At 47.0% G+C, this 26,079-nt stretch overlaps 1 protein-coding gene across 1 annotated transcript; it reads right to left on the bottom strand.

Moving 5' to 3' along the window:
* Desi1 (desumoylating isopeptidase 1) lies at positions 1-26,042 on the bottom strand. The gene is made up of 6 exons (XM_048354719.1): positions 25,711-26,042; positions 9,914-9,935; positions 8,478-8,547; positions 4,389-4,498; positions 2,797-2,919; positions 1-910 (listed from the first exon to the last, which is right to left on the bottom strand). The coding sequence occupies exons 1-6, from the start codon at positions 25,796-25,798 to the stop codon at positions 817-819; spliced, it is 507 nt and encodes a 168-aa protein (XP_048210676.1). The 5' UTR covers positions 25,799-26,042; the 3' UTR covers positions 1-816.
* Positions 26,043-26,079: the final 37 nt, after the last annotated feature.

Here is a 26,079-nt window from a genome sequence, read left to right as displayed (position 1 = left end):
TTGTGGACAGGAGGCCTGGTCTGCGCCACTCCAGCCGGGACCTTCACCGCCTGTGACAGGCCAGCCGCACGGAGGAAGAGCAGCCTCATGGGCACGAAGCAAGGTGGGTTTTCCCAACATAATGGTGAAGGATTGGCAATCAGTCTCAGTAGAAAGAGGGATGGATGGCTTTATCCTGGTTTCTCTGGCCCGATCCTTGGCATCCCTCTCTGTGGGTCCTGAGGCTCAGCTGCTCCAGCCCTGGCCCCAGGGTCTCGCTTGTGAAATTGGGGGGAAGATGAGATAGGTGTGGCTAAGGAGTTCACTTAGGTTGGGGTTAGTCAGCCTATAACTGGTCCCGCGTGCACCAAATCCTTTGGTTCAGTGAATACTAGAAAGTAACGGCTTCCAGGTCCTGGGTGCTGTACGGCTCACCTGGGTCCCACAGGTGGGGTAAAACGGGCAGAGCGTGGGTGTTCCCTGCGAAGAGCTTCTAGGTTGGGGCTTCTCCAAATGGTGCCTCTTGCTTTCTGCTTAAACAAACCCCCCTCCCTTTCTCCAATGGAGGACGCTTAGGAAACAGCGTCAAAAGTGAACTCACAGACAAGACAGCCTTAATAAATTAGTATAATACTATTAGAAGGGATGGCATTTTGTTTCGTTTCTTAGCAGCATTGTCCTACATGCAGCCTGACGAGCTCCTTCCCTGGGAAATTTAAAAAGCCGTCCCTGGTTGTTAGCTCTGATGTAAAATTATAAAATAGAAATCTGGTAGGGTTTGTTTTGTTTAAAAAGGAAAAGCCCTGATGGAGAGGCAGGTGGGTTGGTGCCGTCCTGTTAGCTCTGGCCATTGGGTCTGCCCACGGTGCTCCCTCCAGGAGGCTGGATCTGGATGGAGTCCAGGAGGGGCCGAAGGGCCTGTCCGAAGGGCCTGTGGGGAAACACACGTGAGCGAGGAGAGCTCGTGCGTCTGGCCTGCCCACAGATGGCCAGCGGACACAGACCTGCCCATGGCAGTGCTCTACCGGGAAGGAAGATCCCCGTACCTTCCTTTTCTTATAGCCTCACACATCGGTATTTTTAGGGGGGCTATGGATGGCTTAAGTGTTCTCTAAAGCCCTGTGTGTTACAGACTCGATCCCCAGGCCGTGAACATTAGGGAGGTGGTAGAACCACTAAGGGGGTGGGGCTTGTGGGAGTCATTTGGTTACTGGGGGATCATAGGACCCCGGCACCTCTTCTGCCTCTGCTTCCTGGCCACCCTGTCCTAAGCAGTCCCGCTTCACTGTGCGCTCCCGGCCACAGGCCCAACCAAAGGTGACAGGGCCATGTGACCACGGACCAAAGCTTCTTAGTCACCATGAGCCACAATCAACTCTTCCTCTTTAGACACTGATATTCCTAGGTGTTTGGTACAGCTACAGAGCACCCCAACTAGCCTGTTCTGTCTTCACTCTCAGGGTCCACCCGCTGTGGATGCAACTTTCTTGTGGCTGACAACTCTGAGGCCCCATTTGCTGTGGCTTGGACACGCTAGCTACCTGCAGGGACATGAGCTTTCTGTATGCAGTGTGCTTCTTTTGTTCTTTAAGGTTACAGTGAGGAAGCTGAGGCAAAAGGAAAAGAGTATTATCACGTCAGGAGGTTGTGCACAGCTAGATTCACATAAGAAACCGAAGTCTTTCAGGCAGTATAGAGAATATTCAGCAAAAATAGTCCATGCCAGGTTTGTTAGAAGGTGTTAATGCCACTATGTAACTTAGCTGGGAAAATAACTACAAATACTGAAGTCTTGAGACTTTGCAAGATTAAAGCCCCCTTTAAGAAAGTGTCAGCAGGGGCTGGGGATATAGCCTAGTGGCAAGAGTGCCTGCCTCGGATACACGAGGCCCTAGGTTCGATTCCCCAGCACCACATATACAGAAAACGGCCAGAAGCGGCGCTGTGGCTCAAGTGGCAGAGTGCTAGCCTTGAGCGGGAAGAAGCCAGGGACAGTGCTCAGGCCCTGAGTCCAAGGCCCACTACTGGCCAAAAAAAAAAAAAAAAAAAAAAAAAAAAAAAAAAAGAAAGTGTCAGCAACACTTGTCAGGTGCGACCTTCTTTGGTGCATACTGGCAGCTTTGAAAATGATTCCTCACTTAAGGGATGAAGGACTCCAAAATGAAAACAGATGAAACCTAGACTCCAATTCAGACACGTCTAGGAACTCACCTATAAAACAGGTTGAGTTTGCTCACTGTTTCCTCACACAGACGCCTTTGGTAGGACTCTGACCTTTTTCTTTTTTTGGTGCTCATGCTTGTGCTTTAACTCAGGTCCTGGGTGCTATTCCTAAGTGTGCGTGCATGTGCACGCGCTCATGTGTGTGTGTGTTGATCCTGGGGCTTGAACTCAAGGGCTTGGGCACTGTACTTGAGCTTTTTCACTCAAGCTAGTATTCTGCCACCTCACCCACAGCTCTACTTTTGGCTTTTTGCCGGTTAATTGGAGATAAGAGCACTTCTGGAAATGATGTGCTTCATGCACCAGGCGCCAGGATGCTATGCAAACACTGAAGCCAGTGGAAAAGTGTCGAGTGGGTTTCTAGAAAGTTCTACAGTGGTACTCAGGCCAGGGTAAAGTTGGTCCAGCTCCGAGACAGGCGGTGGTCACCTGGGTACACACCAGTGGGTGGGGACCCGCCACCAGGACGGGTCCTCCTGGTCAGAAGTGTCCTGCTGCCATCAGGGCAGGAAGATGTTGGCCATGGGGGAGACACAGAGGATGAATGGGAATTTTCAAGGCTGACCAAGGCTGGGGCGGAGAGGGGGAACTTACGTGGAGAGAACTTCGGAGGGCAGGTCGGTGATGTAAGACGGGATCTTCCGCCCAGTCAGGAACTGAGCCACTTCATTGCTGAAGGTGTTACAGTTGTGTTCAAATAGGTTGTAGGCTTCACCTCTGTACATGCAACAAAAGGTTTAGAAACTAGATCCTACGTGGTAAGACTCTCACCAGGCAGGAGTGGGAGGGTGAGCATGGCAGGATGGGAGACTGCCACCCAGCCTTAGACACACCGGAGTGCTGGGTATGCCGTGCTTCACAAAAGGTGGACTGGAATGACAATAGATGGATCTAGAAATTCCTAAAGCAGAGCTATAGGGTTAGAGTGAAATCCACTGAAGTGTCCTTTGTGCCAGTCCTGGGGCAACTTGGACTTAGGGCCTGGGCCTTTTCACACAAGGCTAGCACTCTACCACTTTGAGCCACAGTGCTACTGCCAGCTTTTTCTGTTTATGTGGTACTGAGGAATGGAACCCAAGGCTTCATGTGTGCTAGGCAAGTACTCTATGTCTGGCTTTTTTGGGTAGTCAACTGGAAATAAATATTTCATGACTAAGTTACAGTAATACCTTTAAATATTGTGTCATCTATAAAAATAGAATAGTTGGGGGCTGGGAATGTGGCCTAGCGGTAGAGTGCTTGCCTAGCACACATGAAGCCCTGGGTTTGATTCCTCAGTACCACATACACAGAAAAGGCCAGAAGTGGCGCTGTGGCTCAAGTGATGAGTGCTAGCCTTGAGCAAAAAGAAGCCAGGGACAGTGTTCAGGCCCTGAGTTCAAGCCCTAGGACTGGCAAAAAAAAAAAAAAAAAAAAAAAAAAAAGAAAGAAAGAAAAGAAAAAAGAATAGTTGATATTAAATATTAAAAGTTGATTTTTTTGTTTTATTTTGCCAGTCCTGGGGCTTGGACTCAGGGCCTGGGCACTGTTCCTGGCTTCTTTTTGCTCAAGGCTAGCACTCTGCCACTTGAGCCACAGCGCCCCTTCTGGTTTTTTCTATATATGTGGTGCTGAGGAATCGAACCTAGGACTTCATGTATACAAGGCAAGCACTTTACCACTAGGTGATAATCCCAGCCCCAAAAGTTGATTTTTTGATTTTTTTTAATTGTAAAAAGAGTTTTATGAACTTTTCTGCCCAGGCTGGCTTCCAGCTGAGATCTGAGGATCACTGTGATCCTCAGATCTCAGCCTCCTGATTCGGTAGGATTACTGGCATGAGCCACCAAGTGTCTGGCTGATGTAAGCTCCTTAAGAGAAATCTGCCCAAGTTTGCATTTTATCCAAACCTGCCTTTGATGATCATGAGAAAGCACTGGGCCAGTAGAGGCTGCCTTTGCTGATTTTAATCGGAGGGAATGAATAGCTCTTCCCTGCTCTCAAATTGTCAGCAGAAAGCATGCTGGGATGGACTGTCTGCTGGGACAACTCTGGGCTCTCTGTAGCGTGGTGCCTTCTCTTTGTGTCCATTCAGCAAAGGCTAGGCCAGCTGAGTGCTCCAGGGACGGAACCTGTGCCGCCCTCCAAGGGTGAGCAGCTAGCCAGGGAGACAGACACAACCAGCCAACAGCTCTGTCCCCACTCACCGGAACAGAGACTCCCCCAGGGAGGAGAGGTACTCCAGAAAGATTTCTTCTGTGACTTCTGTGCTCCCCACATCAACCACAGAGTCTGGGGGTCCAAGCAGTGTTCCTCCCTAAAAAAAAGACAATCCAAGGAAGTCACTGAGTCACTGTCTCCACCGAACCCTTTGTTGTTGTTGTTGTTGTTCTTGTGCTGGGGATCAAACTCAGGGCCTCACTAATGAACTATACCTCCAGCCCCTCATTAATTTTTTTTTTTTGCCAGTCCTGAGACTTGAAGTCAGGGCCTGAGCACTGTCCCTGGCTTCCTTTTGCTCAAGGATAGCACTCTACCTCTTGAGCCACAGCGCTACTTCTGGCTTTTTCTGTTTAAGCGGTACTGAGGAATCCAAACCAGGGAGGGCTTCACGCATATTAGGCAAGGGCTCTACCACTAAGCCACATTCTCAGCCCCTCCCCTCATTAATTTTTTAATGTGTCACTCCACACAAGGCCAAAAATGCTCTGAACTTCATTTTTAACCTTCAGAGCACCCTGAGGAGATTCCTGTTTATAAGGTTTATAACTTCCAGGGGGACCTTCCACTGCCACAAGTCAGCAGCATATCTAAGAAGTTGCTGCTGGCAGGTTCAGAAAGCGGATTCTCTTGCAGGTCCAACTCCTCATGCTGCCTACTCCCCTTCAGCTGAGGAAAAGGTAGAAACCCAGATCCTGGTATCCCCTTTGGTCCAGAGCAGAAATAACCTGTGTTCAGGAGGCATGCCGCCAGTTTTGATTGTGATACTCTCGGTATCATTGGTAACAGAAAAGTGTGAAGGACCAGGAGACATCTGGCAGACTTAGCAAATTATTTCTAGAACTCAGGGCGTTTATTTTTCCTTTTTGTGCCAGTCCTGGGGCTTGAACTCAGGGCCTGATTGCTGTCCCTGAGCTTCTGAGCTAAAGGCTAGCACTTCACCACATGAACCACAGCCCTACTTCTGATTTTTTTGGTAGTTAATTGGAGATAAAGGTCTCGTAGACTTTCCTGCCTGGGCTGGCTTTGAACCATGATCCTCAGATGTCAGCCTCCTGAGTAGCTAGGATTAAAGGTGTGAGCCACTGGCTTAATTCAGTGCATTTTTGATCAGGGAGGCTAATCTACTGAAGGTGATAGGGCAGAGGAGCTGTTGGCCTGAGATGCCTACTTCAGTAAACCCAGGGCCATAGGCTGATAGATACCAGAGGAAACTAAAGGAGAGACCCAGTGTGGACACCCCTAAAGGAGCAGCAGCAGGAATGCGGAGCATGGCAGATGTGGGAACTCAAGATGTGAACTCAAGAGCAGAGCCGGCCACAGAGTACCTAGGTGGCGGACACTGTTGGAGGCATTGGGGACAGCATGGTGAGCAAGACAGGTTAGTATAACACACAGGAGACAAAGATCACCGTTGGAGCCTCACTATTCACTCATATGACAGGTATTTATTGAGAACTTACTATGTGCCGTGCCGTATGGTAGGCACTGGGGGTACGGTGTGCACAAAACAGATGAGATTCTTGCCCTCATGGAACTTAAAGTCTGGCAGGGAAGGCAGACAAAAAAAAAAAAATCTCATCAACCAAAGTGTAATCACAAGCTGCAATCAAAGTTGTGCTGCTGCCGGGTGCTAGGGGCTCATGCCTGCAATCTCAGGAAGTCCAGGGAGGCACGGAAGTTAGCCTGGCGGGAAAGTCCTTGAGACGCAGCATCAATTAATTACCAAAAAGCCAGAAATGGAGCTGTAGCTCAAGTGGTAGAGCACTAGCCTTGAGTAGAAAAAGCTAAGGGACAGTGCCCAGGTTCCTGAGTTCAAGTGTCAGAACTGGAACAAAACCAACCAAGTATATGGAAAAGAAAGATCATGCTGGAAAAGTAAAAAAAAAAAAAAAAGCCATTAGTGAAGGATAAAGGAGGTATATTGAGGTCAGAGTTCAGGGTTAACTGAGGTGTGCTCAAGGAATGAGGAGAGGAATGAGGTAGGGGTAGGTACAGCCTGAAAAGAGGTCAGCTTGAGAGGGAGACAGAGGCCAGATCAGAGGGGACATTAGAAGTCATGCTAAGAATTCTAGGTTTGTTCCGCCCACCCATCCATCCATCCATCCATCCATCCATCCATCCATCCACCCACCCACCCATCCATCCATCCATCCATCCATCCATCCATCCATCCATCCATCCATCCATCCATCCATCCATCCACCCATCCACCCATCCATCCATCCACCCACCCACCCACCCACCCACCCATCCATCCATCCATCCATCCATCCATCCATCCATCCACCCATCCATCCATCCATCCACCCACCCATCTATCCATCCATCCATCCATCCATCCACCCATCCACCCATCCATCCATCCACCCATCCATTCATCCATCCATCCACCCACCCACCCATCCATCTATCCATCCATCCATCCACCCATCCATCCATCTATCCATCTTTGTTGTGGTATTGGAGCTTGAACTTCCGGCCTTGCTCTCTCCTTTAGCGTTTTCCACTCAAGGCTGGTGCTTTACCACGTGAGCCACAGCTCCACTTTTAGCTTTCTACGAGTTACCTGGGAACGAGTTTCTTGGATTTGTCTACCCAGGCTGGCTTCAACTGCAGTCTTTAGATTTCAACCTCCTGAGTAGCTAGGATTACAGGGGTGCGCCATCAATACTTGGCTGCCTTCTGGGTTTTATTCCAAAAACAGTGGGGAAATCTTTTCAAAAGATCACTTTGCCTGCTGTGTGAAGGACAGAGGAGAAAGACCAGGCGGCCACTGTCCCAGGTGCAGGTTAGACATGAGGTGGTGTGGACCAAGGTGAGAGGTCTGGAGGAGTAGGAAGAGATGAGGGAGGGAGACCAATGACACATTTACAGGTAGAACTAACGAGGCTTAATGTGAAGGATTTGTCTCCCAATGGGCGAGGAAGAAATAAAAAAAATTCTTTCCCACATATGGCTCTGAAAATGGTTGCTTGGTCTTTGTGCACCTCCCATTACAACCTTTAGGTAGCTCTGACAGTAATGTTCTGGGAGCTGGGTATTGGTGGCTCATGCCTGTAATCCCAGCTACTCAGGAGGCTGAGATCTGAGGATCAAGGTTTGAAGCTAGCCTGGGCAGGAAAGTCCATGAGACTCGTATCTCCAATTAACCACCAGAAAACCAGAAGTGGCACTGTGGCTCAAGTGTTAGAGTGCTAGCCTTGAACTAAAGAGCTAAGTCCAGAGTTCAAGCCCCACAACTGACCAAAAGAAAAAAAAAATGTTCTGGAAGAGGACATGGCTTTAGAGTCGCAGAGACCGGAGTCTTAGGACTAATCCAGTCTCGGATGATGTAATTTTGAGCAACTCAGTCGTAGCTTGCAAGAAGCTTAGGCTCCACTCACTGTGGATTTACGCCACCATGCCCTGCTTAGTGTTGACACAGAGGGACCCGCAGGTGCACGGGAGCCAGAGACACTGGCTGGGTGTCTGGGAAAGGTGTACTTTTTTTTTTGGTGGTACTGCAGTTTGAACTCAGGGTATTGCATCTGCTGCACTGATGCTCTTGTGACACACCTCCAGCCCAACTTTTAGCCAGTTGTTTTGGAGATGGAGGCCATCGACCTAGGCTGGCCTTGATCTGTGACCCAGATCTCAGCCTCCTGAGTAGGTATGATTATAGGTCTTCGTCACTGATGTCTAGCTAGCGAGGTGTTCTTGAACGATTTTTCTTTTTTTATTGAAGGTGAGAGGATGTGGAGAATAGAACCCAGGAAATTAAACATGCCAGCACTCTATCACACCTGTAGCTCTCTTAAATGAATCAGTTTTTGTGGGTTTTTTTTTGGTCCAAGACTGGGACTCAAACTCTGTCCTTGACACTTTGGCGCATTGGTGTTCTACCAATTAAGCCATACTCTAACCCCAGGGCTGTTTTTTTTTTTTTTTTTTTTAATAAATCTTAAAAGTATTTATGAGGAACTATGTTATAGGCCTCTATATACCGGGCCAGAAGCCAGAGGCACACACAGAAGCAAAGATATTGGTCTAGAGAGGCCCAGGAAGCTGAGGTTGGGTGTAGGGGAGACACTTACCGGGGGACAGCTGGAGATGCCACCACTGCCAAAGAAGAACTCATCCTTGTGCACAACTATGGAGGTGTGCCTGCCACACAGAGAGACACAGTGAGCCAGAGATTAACACCGTTCCATGAAAACCAAACATCACAACGCAAATATGGAACCATGGCGCCCAGTCTTGGAATAACCAAATAAGGCCATGTAGCCATTCCTCAAATGGGGTGGGGTGGGGGGAATGGAGTGCTTCTAGATAACCCAAGAGATATTCAAATCTGCAGATGACCAAGTCTGTTATGAAATGGTATATAGTATTGGGGCTGGGAATATGGCCTAGTGGCAAGAGTGCTCACCTCGTGTACATGAAGCCCTGGGTTTGATTCCTCAGCACTACATATAAAGGCCAGAAATGGTGCTGTGGCTCAAGTGGCAGAGTGCTAGCCTTGAGCAAAAAGAAGCCAGGGACAGTGCTCAGGCCCTGAGTCCAAGCCCCAGGAATCCAGAAAAAAAGTATAGTATTTGCATAGAATCTATGCAATCTCCACGTACATTTTAAGTCACTTCAATACCCAAAATGACCTAAATGCTGTATAAATGATTGTTACACTCTATTGTTAAGCAAACAATGGTTGAGTCTGTTTGTTCATGTTCAATACAACTAATGTTTTTCCAAATTTTTTTGTGTGTGCTAGTCCTAGGGCTTGAACTCATGGCTTGGGAGCTGTCCCTTAGCTCTTTTACTCTACTACCTGAGCCACAGCTTCACTTTCAGCTTTTCAGTGGTTTATTGGAGATTAGTCCCATGGACTTTTCTGCTTGGGCTGGTTTCCAACCATGATCCTCAGATCTCAGCCTCCCAAAAGTAGCTAGGATTATAGGAGTGAGCCACTGAGCCTGGCTTCTGAATATTTTCATCACCTTGCATGATTGTACTCATGGATGTGGCACTAGTGATGTTCTTTTTTTCCCTCTGGTCCTGGGGCTTGAACTCAGGACCTGGGCTCTGTCCCTGAGCCTCACTGTGCTCAAGGCTAGCACTCTACTACACTTGAGCCATAGCGCCACTACCAGTCTCCGGTTTATGTGGTGCTGAGGAATTGAACCCAGGGCTTCATGCATGCTAGGCAAGCGCTCTACCACTAAGCTACATTTCCAGACACTAGTGATGTTCTTTGTAGATAGTCATTTGTGTGGGAGGCTATCCTGTGCATTATGGGATGTTGAGCAGCATCCCTAGCTGCCAGTAGCATCCTCCCACTGGTGGTAAGACATGTCTGTGGGCCGGCCAATCCCAAGATGGGGTGGAGGGACAAAAGGAGAGTGGTGAGGGCTGCTTTAGTACTTAGAGATCAGTAACAATGAGGCTCTGAGCTCAGATACACAGACTGCAGCGGAATTGTGTGGTGTTGCCTTATTTCATAAAGCAGTGAATGAAGAGTCCCAGCCCCACTTACCAGATGCCTTCCAGTTGTTTCCCTGTGGAGAGAAGAAGAGATTTAGCTACTGGGGATGAGACTAAGTGGCCCTCATCCTGAGTAGATTTAGAACATCACTCAAACCTCTTGGAGAACTGTACTCCAGAGATGCAGCTCTCCTCACGCAGGTAATAAGGGGGCATTATGTGAAGTTGAAAAGTAATCAGGAGGCAGGATAAAAACACTGGCGCAAATACACTGTGGGTATATGCCTGCTTCATTTCCCTTTGGTGTCTAATTAACTCTGCCTTTAAAAGTTTCTGTATAGAAGACTAGAGCTAAATGGTGAAAGCTGTTACTCATTTCTTCATTGAGGTGAAATCCCTCAAAAACAATAGAGATCTGCGAATGCTATAAAGTGCGTGTGTGTGTGTGTGTGTGTGTGTGTGTGTTACTGGTGGTACTAGGGCTCGACCTCAGGGCCTGGGTGCTGTCCTTGAGCTTTTTTTGCTTAAGGCTAGTGCTCTAACACTGAGCCGCAGCTCCACTTCAGGTTTTCTGGTGGTTAGTTGGACCTAAGAGTCTCATGGGCTTTCCTGCCTGGGCTGGCTTTGAACAGTGATCCTAAGACCTCAGTTTCCTGAGTAAGTAGGATTACAAGTGTGAGCCACCGGTGCCTGGCAGTTTTGTTTTTTTCTTTTTCTTTTTTTTTTTTTTTTGCCAGTCCTGGGCCTTGGACTCAGGGCCTGAGCACTGTCCCTGGCTTCTTCCCGCTCAAGGCTAGCACTCTGCAGCTTGAGCCACAGCACCGCTTCTGGCCGTTTTCTGTATATGTGGTGCTGGGGAATCGAACCTAGGGCCTCATGTATCCGAGGCAGGCACTCTTGCCACTAGGCCATATCCCCAGCCCGCAGTTTTGTTTTTTTGAGTCAGGGTTTCTCTATGCAGCCTGGGGTGGCTTCACACTGGAAAGCCTTCTGCTTCTTCCTTTGAAGTGCTGGGATTACAGGTGTTAACGTGTGGCCAGATAGTAGTTTTTTCACTTGCTCGAGGAGATCTTGGGTGAGTTTACCTCTCTAAAGCCTCGGTTTCTCTAATATGGATTTATGGCCAATAATCATGTTTATAAAACACCACAGTATGGAATGCATAAAGGTTTGAGAAACAGAGGGTATTATCAGGCCTAATGCTCTGTTTGTGGGGTTGTGGGGTTTTTTGCCAGTCCTGGGGCTTGTACTCAGGGCCTGAGCACTATATCCCTGGCTTCTTTTGCTCAAGGCTAGCACTCTGTTACTTGAGCCACAGCACCCCTTCTGGCCATTTTCTGTATAGGTGGTGCTGGGGAATTGAACCCATGGCTTTGTGTATATGAGGCAAGCACTCTTGCCACTATGCCATATCCCCAGCCCCCCGAATGCTCTGTATTTAAAAGGTAAAAAGTGGCAAATAAAATAAATTTTACTTCAGAATGGGTGGCTAAATCTAAGAACAGATTTCAGAATCTAGGGAATGATTCTGAAATGCTTAGACTAAATGATCAGACTAAATGAAATGAGAGAAAAATGAAATGCAGCAGAGTTCTTTCTGCTGTCTTCTGCCTCCCAAGGCCAGCTTCCCTTTCTCTAAGACACACGTTGCTCTGGCCCACAAGATCACAGGTGGAAGAGAGACGCTGGCTGGGGGCTTCTGGTGAAGGCCCCTAGGGAAGGAGCAGCTGACTTTGCCTTTATCCAAATTGAGCTGAAATCTGGAGGATGATCAGACCCAGACTGAATGCTGGTATGTGTGTGTGTAATCCATTTAGAATTTGTATCTTCAGTTGCTGGCTCTACCTGTTTCTATGATCAATGGAGCTGCAGTTGGCCGTCTTCCTAACTCTGGAAACAGCAGGAAGTTTCCTGTTTAGAGGGAAGACTAACACTGTTTTATCTTTCCTGGTGCTAGGGATCAAACCCACATGCCAAGCAAGTATCCTACTAGTTTTAACAGTAAGGCACATCCCCCGCTCTAATGCAATGTTTAAATAGAGCTGGTGTATGCTCCCAGGCTGCTTTCATAAAAATAGATGCTCTCTAAATGGCAGTGCTTTATTTCTTTAAAGACATAAAATGATTTGTGAAAGTGAGCAGATGAGGAATACTTGCTTTCTTTCTCCTGCCTGTTCATTCCAAGTGAAGCTTCTCTCACTCACGTTGGGGGAAAAAAAAAAAAAAGGAAGTGGCACTGTGGCTCAACTGGTAGAGCACTAGCTTTGAATTGAAGAGCTCAGGGAGAGCTTCCAGGCCCAGAGTTCAAGCCCCATGACCACCACCACCACCACCAACAAAAGCTTTCACTTTGGAAAAACACTACACTACACTCACTAAGAGAAAGAGCATAATGAGTAAAAATGTGGGTTCTGGTGAAGGCTGGCCAGTTATAAATTCTATTAGTTTAATCAGTGAGACAGTGACTGTTATATTTTAGATATTGATTTTGGCCCTAGGAATACATCAGTTAACAAGGAGACGAAACTCCTTTCATGATACAGGGTGAGGGGAGGGGATCATCGATAATATTGATAACAATAACAGTAACAGTGTCAAAGCATGTAACAACAATGAAGGGGCAGAAAAAAAACAAGAGCAGGTAAGGGAAGTTGGGAGTTTAGGAAGGGGCAGGATGGACAGGCCTGTTTGCACAGGTGACATTGAGCAAAGGCTTGAAGGGGTTAAGAACCCTGGACGGGTGGAGCCTGTAGGAGGTATTGAAGGAACTAGAAAGAAGCCAGAGTGGCTAGAGGAAAAGTGGGGACTAGCAGAGGTAATGGTCAGACCACATAGAGCATTGTGGAGGCTGACAACCAAAGTCCGCCTGAGCTAGCTAGGAGAGTAGTCATCACAACTAAATTCAATAAATTCAGCCTAATTGCATTTCAAGTTCCTCAGAGGCCTGTGTAGGTAGTGCCTACTGAGTCTAGAACAATTTCCATTACTGTAGATACTTCTATTGGGCAGTGCTGTTGAAACCTTATTTCCCCATTTTTTTTTAAGACACAATAATGATGCCTGCTTTCCAATATTACTATGGTTAAAAGAGAGACATAGGCTGGGAATATGGCTTAGTGGTAGAGTGCTCACCTAGCATGCATGAAGCCCTGTGTTCGATTCCCCAGCACCAAATACACAGAAAAAGCTGGAAGTGGTGCTATGGCTCAAGTAGTAGAGTGTTAGTTAGCCTTGAGAAAAGAAGCCAGGGAAGGTGCTCAGGCCCTGAGTCCAAGCCCCAGGACTGGCAAAAGAAAAAAAAAAGAAAGAGATGGGCTGGGGATATGGCCTAGTGGCAAGAGTGCTTGCCTCGTATACATGAGGCCCTGGGTTCGATTCCCCAGCACCACATATACAGAAAACGGCCGGAAGTGGCGCTGTGGCTCAAGTGGCAGAGTGCTAGCCTTGAGCAAAAGGAAGCCAGGGACAGTGCTCAGGCCCTGAGTCCAAGGCCCAGGACTGGCCAAAAAAAAAAAAAGAAAGAGATGACGTGTGGCCAAGCAAGAACTTGGCAAAGCTGGAGGTCACAAGACAGCCAGAAGACTTTGGGCTGAAGGCCACGACAAATTTGAAGATAAGTCTCAGGCCCTGCCTGACCAATATTATGCATATACACACATATAATCACAGAATATTTATAAGCACACATGGAACCATATGAAAATACATATTATATATTTCTCTCGATATTTCTATAAGATATATTACAATATGTAATATAACATAAATATAGGAATATTTCTATAGTAAATATTCAGCATGTATGTAGACTATAATATAGAAGTAGATATATATGTATATATTATATATGACAGAAGTTTGAAGTTTTCTCATGTACATATGTAGCTCTATTTAGCAAGTTGGGTACTGAAATGTTGAGTAGAGAGGCGGCCATTCAGACACCTCATTAAGTAACTATCTTCACATACAAGTACAACATATATTTCTAATAAATAATCATAAAACTATATTGGTTTACTAACATATATATTTTAAATGCTTTATTTAGTAAAACCTTGTGTGGGTAGTGAATGGACAAAAATTGTGCAAGGTTAAAAGGTGAGGTGGGTGGTGGGGAGTTTATATCACAAGTGGGACCTGACTCAGAGAAGGGTTGTGGTAACTAACCAGATTTGGGAGTCAGGGGTGGATAGTTCTTTGGTAATTTATTATCTGTCCTTCCAGGCCTGAGGAGAGGCCTGATCAGAAGGGTGAGGCCATCCCTACAAGGTTAGGGAAGCCAGAAGTGGCAGCTGCAGCGGGAACTGCTGGGACGGGCCCAGCTGGTGACTGCAAAGGCAGAGCTATATGCGGCCTTTGCATTGGGCCCACAGCTAGCTCCAGCTTGGAGATGGCCACGGTGAAGAAAGATCCAGAAACTCAAAGCACCATTTGGCTCCATTAAAACAGGTGAGCAAGGCCAACAGTAGAATGTATTGGGGTGGGGTGGGGCAGGGAGTCTCTACCATCTTGGTCCAATTGTCAAGTGGGTTTAGAAAGATTATCCTTCCCCATAAGAGCAGACAAAAGCAAACCCAAACCCAAAGTGTATTAAGAGCCAGCATGCAAGGTGCTAAGAGAGTCATCTCTTGGTGTCTCTGGCTCAGAGGCCAGTGGAGCTCTCTCACTCCTCCATTCTGGTCAGACGTAATTCTTGGTGGGATACTCAGAGGGCCGGCGAGGTGGGGAGTGTGGGCCCGATGTAGAATAGCGGGCCATGTAATGGCTGGAACCTCGGGACCCGCCAGAGGGGCAAGTGCAGCACAGGAGCCCCCTACTAACATATAGTTAAACATATGAAATGACAGGAGAAATATAGCCTGGCATCTACTACATGCCCAATAAAGGCCGTGTGTGTGTGTGTGTGTGTGTGTGTGTGTTAGAACTCAGAGCCTTGCACTAGATGAAAGCCCCACCACTTGAGCCATGACCTGAGCTTTTTGTTTTAGTTATTTTTCAGCTAGGGTCTTATGCTTTTTTTTTTTTTTTTTACGGATGTGCACCACCATGCCTAACTTGTTCTTTGAAACAAAGCCACTTGTAGCATTCACTCTCCAGTCTGGTATTGGTAGTTATTTTGGAAATGGAGTCTCAAGGACTTTTCTGCTAAGGCTGGCTTCAAATAGAGATCCTCCAGACCTCAGCCTCCTAAATAGTGGGATTACAGCAGTTTCTTAGACACCTCTGTAACTCCAGCAGCCATGAGAGTACCTGGGTCAGATGCAGTGTGAACATCTGTTGAGATCTATTTGTTTAGTCAGTCCTGTTGCTTGACACAAAGAGCTACTGAGGTCAAAGTTCTTACTCCTAATCTCACTTTCCTTCCCTGATTACTCAAGTGATTGCAATCCTGGCATACGGGGATCTGCCTGGGTTTTGCCTCTTGTGCACCCACACTCTATAACAAAGTGAGTCAGCTGGCAGGTACAGATGGATCCATTCAAATACACATATATAAAAATAATTTGTACAGGGGCCTCAGAGATCATCCTGTCATTTACTTTAAATCTATAAATTGACTCAAAATGTACAGGAAACAACCTTACTTTAGTCTCCTTTATTTTTTATTTATTTTTTTGTTGCCAGTCCTGGGGCTTGAACTCAGGGCCTGAGCACTGTCCCTTTTTGCTCAAGGCTAGCACTCTGCCTCTTGAGCCACAGCACCACTTCTGGCTTTTTCTATATATGTGGTGCTTGGGGAATCGAACCCAGGGCTTCATGTATACGAGGTGAGGACTTTCCCACTAGGCCATATTCCCAGCCCTTTAGTCTCCTTTATATTCTCGCCATTAACCACTAATTAGCGTATATAAGATGAGGTCATGCTTCCATACATCAAGGTGCAATTGAGACTTCATCCACCCAGTCGGAGATGGTGGTATGGCCTCTAGTCCCAGTGACCCAGGGAGCTGAGGCTGAGGATTGCTTGACCCCAAGAGTTTGATACCAGCCTAGGCAACATAATGAAACTCTCAAAACCACCACCAACCACCACTACTTATAGAATTGTGATAGGAAATTACAGAGGAAAAATAAGTTCTTTTTGGGGCTGGGAATATGGCCTAGTGGTTGAGTGCTTGCCTCCCATACATGAAGCCCTGTGTTTGATTCCTCAGCACCACATATATAGAAAAAGCCAGAAGTGGTGCTGTGGCTCAAGTGGCAGAGTGCTAGCCTTGAGCAAAAGGAAGCCAGGGACAGTGCTCAGTTCCTGAGTTCAAGCCCCAGGACTGACCAAAAAAAAAAAATTCTTTTTGTCATTCTTTTATTTATTCCTCTAAAGATCTTCACAGGTATTCTCATTCTCATAATGTTTTTATTGGTAGGGTAGGAAAAAGGCTTATTCACATCATTTAACAAGGAGGTAAAGATTTATGATTGTGAAGTATAAAAACAAGATAGAGCGGTACATGAAGATAAACTTGTTGGAGAAGCTTAGGCAGAGATATCAGGCCTAGCTGGGCACCAGTGACTCACACCTGTAATCTCAGCTACCTGGGTGGCTGAGATCTGAGGATTACACTTCGAAGCCAGCCTAGGCAGAAAAAGTCTATGAGACTCATCTCCAATTTACCACAAAAGGTTGGAAGTGGTGCTGTGGCTCAGTGGTAAAGAGCTAGCCTTGAGCAAAAAAGAGCTCAGGGACAGTACCCAGGTCCCAAGTTCAAGTCCCAGTACTGGAGCGCGCGCGCATGCGCGCGCGCACACACCCCCCCCCCCCTCAGGCCTGCTATCGGGAAACCTGCTCTCGGTGGGAAAAGAACATGACCTCCTTGACACCACGATGGGCATTGCAAAATGGAACTGGACTCGACCGAGTTTTTTTTTTTGAGTCCTGGGCCTTGGACTCAGGGCCTGAGCACTGTCCCTGGCTTCTTCCCGCTCAAGGCTAGCACTCTGCCACTTGAGCCACAGCGCCGCTTCTGGCCGTTTTCTGTATATGTGGTGCTGGGGAACCGAACCTAGGGCCTCATGTATCCGAGGCAGGCACTCTTGCCACTAGGCTATATCCCCAGCCCTCGACCGAGTTTTAATTTAATTCTTATTACTATTTTACCAGACTAAGGTGGAAGTGAGAAGAGGGGAATAGTTTTGAGACAGAAGTAGGGCACAGGTCATGTGGGGACCAGAGTTAGGCTCAATGGCATTAGCACAGTGTAGAAGCGGATTATTTCCCATTAGGCTTTCCTCAGCCAGCTGGGGACTGGGTGATCATGTGGCCGCAGGTCTCCAAGCTTGTGGGCAGGAGCAATGCATTCATCTTCAGGGAGGGCTCAGAAAAATAATAACAGGTGGGCGCTGGTAGCTCACGCCTGTAATCCTAGCTACTTAAGAGGCTGAGATCTGAGGATAACAGTTCAAAGCCAGACAGGGCAGGAAGGTCTGTGAGACTCTTATCTCCAATTAATCACCAGAAAACCGGAAGTGGCCCTGTGGCTCAGAGTGGTAGTGCACTAGCCTTGAGCTGAAGATCAGCTCAGAGACAGAACCCAGGCCCAGAGTTCAAGCCCCACGACTGACAATAACAACAACAACTCAAAACTCCTCAAAACAAAAAATAAGAGAAAAAACCCCCCACAAGGGAAGTAGGTTTTACTTAATACTCTAGTACAGGAACTCACTGGAGTCAGTGCAGGATTTTTTTCCTACAGTAAACATAACACTTCAGTTCTTTTCCTCAGTACTGAGAGTCACAGCTTAACTATGCCTGTTTGGTATCCACCAGGCCTTGGAGTACTACCTGAGGATCCCACCAGTCACCTACTTAGTGATCACTGAATGCTAAACTGCTACAGACACTAGGCACCCCGTTCTTACCCCAAGGAGCTTCCGGTCTAGCTGGAGGGAGAGGAAGGGTATGGGGACACAGATAAGAAAATGAGCAATTCTAGAAGAGGATGAGGAATGCTGCTAAAGGGGTATATGGGATGTAAGAGGGGCACCTGAGCAAGATCTGGAGCTGGGGGGGTCAGAGGTGAGATGGTGAAGATGAATGGAAGTTGGCACGTGGAGGGATGGGGAAAGAAAGTAACCCCAGCAGGGGACACTGTCTTTGGAAAGCTAAGGTGACAAGAGGCCTGGAGGCATCCTGTTCTGTTAGGTGTGGGCCCTTCACTGCTGTGGTTCTGCAAGTGAAGTCCTAACCCTCTCACTCTGAGGGACCTATGGGGAGAACTGAGGAAATTGTCAGGCAAACTATTTTTTTCTAGGATTGAACTTTTTTTATGGGACCGTGAAAGAGAGGTTGGTGCTAAGTGTGCGAAGCATGAAGAGGTGACAGGTGAGGTCATGGAGGAGGAGCAGATATGAGAACACTCAGGGCCCTGTAAGCTAACATGCCTTCATTTTGCCAGAAAGAAACTGCAGGATTCCAAAACTCATTCACTCAGTGGCTATCAAACTGTTGACACAATGAACAAGAAAAATCTAAAACAAAGCACAATAGATGACATTAAAATATAAAAATAAAACCACCCTCAGATTTGAATAAATTCTACTTAATCTTCAAGCTTGGATTCAAGCCACAATCATTTCTATAATCAATACTTACTAGGGCTGAGGGTATAATTCAGCGAGGCCCCGGCTTTCATCCCCAGTAACACACACACACACACACACCCCTTCCTGGCCACTTGTTCCGACAAGCCACTGGGGACAAAGGCAGGAATGAGAGAGTCTCTGCTTCCAGGAGCTTGTGGCTTTTGTTGAAATGACGAAAAGTTTGAAAGCTGCTATCTATCTATCTATCTATCTATCTGTCTGTCTGTCTGTCTGTCTATCTATCTATCTATCTATCTTTTTTCCCCCCTTCTGGTTCTGGGACTTGAAATCAAGACCTGGGTACTTTTTCTTGTTTATTTGTTTTGTTTTTGCTGCCAGTCCTGGGGCATGGACTCAGGGCCTGAGCACTGTCCCTGGCTTCTTTTTGCTCAAGTCTAGCACTCTGCCACTTGAGCCACAGCGCCACTTCTGGCCATTTTCTATATATGTGGTGCTGGGGAATCGAACCCAGGGCTTCATGACTATGAGTCAAGCCATCTTGCCACTAGGCCACATTCCCAGCCCCATGGGTACTTTTTTTTCGCTTAAGGCTACTGCTTTATCACTTGAGCCACAGCTCCACTTCTGAATTTTTGGTGGTTAACTGGAGATAAAAGTCTAAGAGTCTCACAGACTTTTCTGCCCTGGCTGCTTTGAACTGTGATTCTCAGATCTCAGCCTCCTGAGAAGCTAAGATTACAGGCATGAGCCATCAGTGCACCGCTGATATTTCACTTTTATGGTATTTTTTAATACTGTTGGCTAATTTTATATGTGCATAATATTCTTTTTAGAAAAATTAACTCCTACAGAAGAGTTTCCATTATTATATGCACTACAGAGTTAAGTAAGAAACTGAAGGAAGAATAAAATCTCAAATATTCACGAGCTTGCATTCTGGTAAGAATGCGCTGGTACTGGGCTTGGATTTAGGGCCAGGACTCTCTTAAATTTTCAACCATGGCTGATGCTGTACCACTTTAGTCATGCCTCTACTTCTGGCCTTTTTTGGGTAGTTAATTGGAGATGAATACTATGGATTTTTCTGTCTGGGCTGGCTTTGAACCTGGTCCTCCTATCTCAGACTCCCTAGAAAGCTAGAATTCTAGATGTGAGCCACTGGCATCTGGCATGGAACCAGGACTCTGATACCATCCTGGGCAACATAATAAGACCACCACTACATCACCTTACCTACCAATAGAACTGTGTATTTGTCTGCCTGGGCTGGCTTAAAACCATTATCTTCAGATCTCAGCCTCCTAAATATGTAAGTGAGCCACCAAAGCTTGGTTAACATATAGTATTATTATTATCATCATTGTCCTTATTAGTGCCAGTCCTGGGACTTGAACTCAGGGCTTGGGTGCTGTCCCTGAGCTTCTGTGCTCAAGGCTAGTACTTTACCACACTGAGCCACACCATACTGCCTCTGGTTTTGAGGTGGTTAACTGGAAATAAGAGTTTCACAGATTTTCTGCTTGAGCTAGCTAGCTTCAAACTGTGATCCTCAGATCTCAGCCTCCTAAGTAGTTAAGATTATAGGCAAGAGTCACCAGTGCCCTGCTTTCCCTGAGCTTTTATGCTTAAGTCTAGCATTCATGATTGTCACTCTACCACTTGAGACACGCCCCTAGTCCAGCATTATGCTGGGTAATTTGATTTTGTTTATTTGTTTTGTTTTTGTTGCCAGTCCTGGGGCATGAACTCAGGGCCTGAGCACTGTCCCTGGCTTCTTTTTGCTCAAAGCTAGCACTCTACTACTTGAGCCACAGTGTCACTTCTGGCCTTTTTCTATATATGTGGTGGTGAGGAATAGAACCCCAGGCTTCATGTATACAAGGCAAGCACTTTACCACTAGGCTATATTCCCAGCCACTATGCTGGTTAATTTGAGATGGAACCTCTGCAGGATTTTCTGCCCAGGATGGTTTCAAAACGCACTCCTCTAGGTGTCAGTCTCCTAAGTAGCTATGATTGCAGGTGGGAGCAATCCAGCTCTGAGAATAGTTTTGAGATGAGCTTGTAAAGAAAAACATATGTGATGCAGATCAAACAATAACAATTATGAAGAACCATTTAACACAATTGAAAAACAAACCACTTCCAGCACTCAGGAGACTGAAGCAAGAAAATTGAGAATTCAGGACTAGCCTGGGCTAGTGAAACCTTCCTCAAATTACCTGAGGGGTGGAGAGAGAAAAACCAAACTCATGCATTTATTTCTATATACTGTGGCACAAAAAGAGGTCAAAAATTTTAAAGAACAGCTAAAATTATTAGAAGCATAAATTGAAGGTCAATTATAATAGCTAATTATATTAACCAAGTGGTAATAGGGGAAGACAAGATACTGTCAGGCCATCTGCTCAGTTTTAATACTAAGGATAATGAGGAACTGTGTAACAGAAATACCTTCCTGAGGGGCCATTCTGAAAGACTGAAAACAGGATGGGGGGGGGGGAGGGTCTGAATAATCTACGTGCTTTCAGGGGAACAGTTGAAGTCCATCCATGGATTATTCTATTAGAATTGGAACAGGTCTTGTCGTAGGAAATGAACACCACCACAGTGCGGCAGGATACTGCTGTTGAGGTCACCTGAATTTACTTTGGGAAAAGGGAGGATAAGCCAGGAACTGGTGGCTCATGCCTATAATTCCAGCTGTTCAGGAGGCTGAGACCTAGAGGACTGTAATTTGAAGCAAGCAAAACTCCCTCCCTCTCCAATTAGTCAGCAGAATGCTGGACTAGAGGCATGGCTCAACTGGTAGAGTGATACAGCCATGAGCAAAAAGCTAAAGAGAGCACAAGGCCCTGAGTACAAGCCCTACCTAGTATCAACGATGGGCTTGTGGGCACTCGCGCACGCGTGCGCACACACACACACACACGAGATGATCAGAACTCTAGATGATAAATGGCATATACATACGAAACCCAGGCTTTTTTTTCCCCCTTCAAACTTGAGACATTGGTAAGAATGCTTTTAAACACCAACATTTTATCTGCTTTGCATCAATCATAAGGGATAGCAATCCACAGGAGAAAAAAAAAAACAGAATAGAAGCTCTGGAAGTCAGACTGCCTGTTTATTTTTGTTTGTTTGTTTTGTTTTGTTTACCTTTTCTTTTTTGGTACTGGGGATCTAACCCAGGATGTTGCACTTGCTAGGCAAGCGCTGTGCCACTGAGCTACATCCCAGCCCCAGACTGCCTGTTTATAACCAGGCTGTCACTACTTGCTATGTGACTTGGGCAGATATCTTAACTTTGTCTCAGGTTCCTCAACTGAAAAATGGAGGTAATGACACAACCCATTCTACAAAGATTCTTTTTTTCTACAAGGATTCTTTTTTTCTTTTTTGTTGGTCATAGGGCTTAACCTCTGGGTCTGGGAGCTGTCCCCGAGCTCTCTTGCTCAAGGCTGGTTCTCTACCTCTTTTGAGTCACAGCTGCGCTTCCAGTTTTCTGGTGCTTAAGTGGAGATAAGAGTTTCCAGGAGTTTCCTGACAGGGCTGGCTTAGAACCATGATCCACAGATCTCAGCTTTCTGATAGGACTGCAGGTGTGAGCCACCAGTGCCTGGCGCAAATTAATTCTTTGTTTTTCATTTTTATTTTTATTTTTTGCTAGTCCTGAGGCTTGAACTCAGGGCCTGAGCACTGTCCCGGAGCTTCTTTTGCTCAAGGCTAGCACTCTACCACTTGAGCGACAGCACCACTTCCAGCTTTTTCTGTTTATGTGGTACTGAGGAATTGAACACAGGGCTTCATGAATGCTAGGCAAGCACTCTACCACTAAGCCACGTTCCCAGCCTGCAAATTAATTCTGTAAAGGTTCAAATATACCAAGGAATGCAAAGTCAATACACAGAAACTAATAGAACTGGGATGCAGCAACTCTAAGGTATTGTTCACTTGCAACTCTAGAAAGTAATGGCTATTAATTCTGCTAAAAGCATAAAAGCAACATGGGAAAAAGAGAGATTTGTAGGCAAGGTATGTCCCTCAGAAACACCACTGCAATCGAATGTACCAAACTGGTGAAATTTCCATGTTTGTTTTGAAGCCTGCCAGGGTTTCACATCTTTAAGGAGGCATGAGTATTACATCATTTTCATTTGTGGTACTTTACCACTCCATCTACTATTTTCTACAAAGGCCTGCTTTCAGTCCCAGGAGCAACCAGATCCTTCTTGTCTCAAGCCCTCAGTAGGCTCAGCCGTCTCCTATTTGGAATGGTTACTCCCTCATCACCTTCTGGTGTCTGCTGCTTCTTCATTATAACTTTCACTTGAAAAGACACTGTTAGGTGACTTTTTTTAATATATGTTTATGTGCTGGGACTGGAGCTTGAACTCAGGGACCTCTCAGTCCTACTTGACTTTTTGCTCAAGGCTGGTGCTCTAGCACTTGAGCCACACCTTCAGTTACAGCTTTATGTTGGTGAATTGAGGACAGGAATGTCATGGACTTTTCTGCCCATGCTGAACTGTGATATTCCAATCTCAGCCCTTTGAGTAACTAGGATTATAGGTGTGAGCCAACAGCACCTGGCTTCAGATAGTCTCATTTAAAGCCTCTCTCTCTCTCTCTCTCTCTCTCTCTCTCTCCCTCCCCCTTTCCCTCCCTCTCTCTCTCCCTCCCCCTTTCCCTCCCTCTCTCTCTCTCCCTCCCTCCCTCCTTCCCTCTTCCTCCCTCTCTTTCCCTCTCCCTCCTCTTCCTTCTACTCCTCCTCCTCCTCCTCTTCCCTCTCTCTCTCCCTCCCTCCCTCCCTCCCTAGTGTTAGGGATCAAGCTCAGAGCCTTGTGTTTGTTAGGCAAACATTCTACCACTTGATCTAGCATTTGAGATACGCCTTCAGCCCACTCTTGTTATTTTCTTAGTACCCAGTTTGCTTCTTGCACAATATATTCTTTCATTTGCATATATATTTATCTTGCAATACCTCTCACACTCCAGAGCTCCAAGATGGCAAATAATATTTTTCTTCATTCTATCATCCTTAGTTAAGCTTCACTCATTCACTAGTACCTATTAGGTACTCAAATATCTGTTGAATGAATGAAACGATTATACCTAAGACCTCTTTCAGCCACAAAGTCATTGCCAGGTAACAGAATACAAATTAGCCAGTGTAAAGGGGAAGCTTTTATTTATGGTCTTAGGAAATATCTAAGTAAAATCTCACTACGATCAAACTAAACAAATGGCTCCATTCCAAGGCATTTTGTTAGAACTTGACTGATGTAATCTATTAATAATTACTACCTATAAACAATGACTTTGTAAGTTTTGCTTTCAAGTTTGTCTGACTGGTGTCTTTTTCCCCCCTAGTGCTGGAAATTTGGACAGAGGGTTTTGTTCATGCTAAGCAAGTGTTCTCTACAACTGGGCTATACTATATCTCTAGCCTTATCTCACTCATATAGGAATCTCCTCTCCAGTAATGGATTGGCTACAGAAGAATGATCTAAGGGGCTGGGAATGTGGGTTAGTGGTAGAGTGCTTGCCTAGCATGCCTGAAGCCCTGGGTTTGAGTCCTCAGCATCACATAAACAGAAAAAGCCACAAGTGGCGCTGTGGCTCAAGTGGCATAGAGCTAGCCTTGAGTAAAAAGAAGCCAGGGACAGTGCTCGGGCCCTAATTCCAAGCCTCAGCAGGCAAAAAAAAAAAAAAAAAAAAAAGAATCAAGCAGCTGATTAAAAACACAGATTTACAGAATTCTGATTGAGCATTTACAAAGTATGTCCCTAGACTTTATATGTTTAAGACGTATCTTATTTTGAATAGCTAATGTGTACATAATCCGCTATTTGAACAGTAAGAAAAAAATTCACAGCAAAGTTTCCTTTCACTCCTGTCTGGTTCTCAATGCATCCAGCTCTCCTTTCAATAAGGGTTGCCTATTTCTTGTGTATTCTTCCAGATAATTATTCACCTAAGAAAGTCTGTCTGTCTGTACATACATATATGTTTGAGTACTCCTTTAACATACACACACACAAACACATACAGATAGATATTGGTTGTGGGGCTTGAACTCAGGGCCTGAGCACTGTCCCTGAGCTCTTTTGCTCAAGGCTAGCATTTTACTACTTTGAGCCTCAGCTCCATTTCTAGTGTTTGAGTGGATAATTGGACTTATGTGGACTTTTCTGCCCCGGCTGGCTTCGAACCATGATCCTCAGATCAGGAGGATTACAGCCATGAGCCACCAGTACCAAAACTACTCACTGGGTGCAGAGTTGAAGAATTAAGTTCAACTGGGTTCAATTTAGAAACTCAAAGACCCTGAAAAGACACCTTCAAAAGGAGCTTTGCTTCCTTGAGTTCTGCCCTCTTGTTTCCCAGAGATGAACTAAACTTAAACATCACCTCTAGTCTCCATGGAATCCAGGAAACACTAGGCATTCAAATGTTGCCAATGCTCTTTAAACTTCAATTCCTTAGGCCCTTCCCTGCCTAGTATTACCTGAAATGACAAACCTATATGGCACTAGACATTGACACTTGAGCTGGAAACCAGATTGGAGCTACACTGATTTTTCTCACCCACAATGAGAGTAGTTGAATGGGGCACAACGAAAAGACACCTCTTATTAATCTTCACTGACACATCAGCATCCAGTCCTCTGGAATTGCTTTCTTAAGCTCTTGGCAAAAAGCAGCTCTGATTTAGAAATGTCGAGCGGAGAAGAATGCATTGTCAGGCCGAACTTGGTGAATTCCGAAGTTCTGGCTGGGGCTCACCTGACTTGCCCTCTACCTGGGGGTGTGGTGGGGGTCGGGGTGTGCGGGGGGGTGGGGTGGGCGATGGCGGGGAGGCCTCTGGGCAGCTTCTAGCTCTTTCTCCTCAGCTACCCTGGAGACTACAAAGGGAGTTTCCTCCGCGTGGAGCGAGGGCTCTTTGGGGGCCAGGGGCGAGTGCATCGCGCGGGAGAGAAGCCCCTCCCCGGGGTCGCCTCCTCCACCGAGTCTGGAAAGGGGGTGTGGAGGGCCCCTCAGGCCCGCCGCGACCCCCGGTCCCGGCTGAAGGGGGCCGGGAGGACCGGTCCTCCCCCGGGGTGCCGCGCGGGGGGAGGGCGTGACCCCTCGGAGCCCTCCTCCCGGGACCCAAGCGGGGCTCCCAGGCCCCGCGCCCCTCTCCTCCATCCGGCCTGCCTTCCACCCTCTGGGCCCCCCCCCCCCCCCGAGCCCTGAGCCCTCCGGCACCCTCGGGCCCGCCCGGCTCACGCCCTCCTTCCCACTCGACCCCGGCCTCCTCACCCAGCATGATGGGGCTGAGCCGCCGGGCCAGGCCCTTGGACAGGTCGTACACGTAGAGTTTCACCGGGTAGAGGTTGGGCGGCTCCATGGGGACCCGTGGCGGCGGCCACCAAGGCCCTGGGGCACCCGGCAGCGGCGAGGACCAACCAGCACCAGACGGGGTGGGGAGAGGAGGGAGCAGGGGAGGGGGGAACCGAGCCCGGCTCGGCCTGAGGGACGGGGAAGCGGCCGCCCCACGCGGCAGGCGACCCGGCACCGGCTACCGGCAACGACTACTGTGAGGTGACAGAAAGGGGACGGGGAGGGTCCACACGGAAGAGGCGGTGGGGGCGGAGACGCACTTTCGCGCATGTGCGCGCCGTCCTGACG

This window comes from Perognathus longimembris, chromosome 1 (assembly GCF_023159225.1).
Source record: "Perognathus longimembris pacificus isolate PPM17 chromosome 1, ASM2315922v1, whole genome shotgun sequence".
NCBI lineage: Eukaryota > Metazoa > Chordata > Mammalia > Rodentia > Heteromyidae > Perognathus > Perognathus longimembris.
Note: the sequence above shows the minus strand (reverse complement) of the source record. Positions and strands in the feature narration are given on the sequence as shown.

Excerpts from the sequence above, each read along its gene's own strand:
- Desi1 (XM_048354719.1), bottom strand. The coding sequence starts at position 25,798 with ATGGAGCCGCCCAACCTCTACCCGGTGAAACTCTACGTGTACGACCTG. Across the intron at positions 4,499-8,477 it reads GCATCTCCAGCTGTCCCCCG|GGAGGAACACTGCTTGGACC; the intron begins GTAAGTGTCTCC and ends TCTTTTTTTTAG. Across the intron at positions 2,920-4,388 it reads CTGGGGGAGTCTCTGTTCCG|AGGTGAAGCCTACAACCTAT; the intron begins GTGAGTGGGGAC and ends TTGCATGTACAG.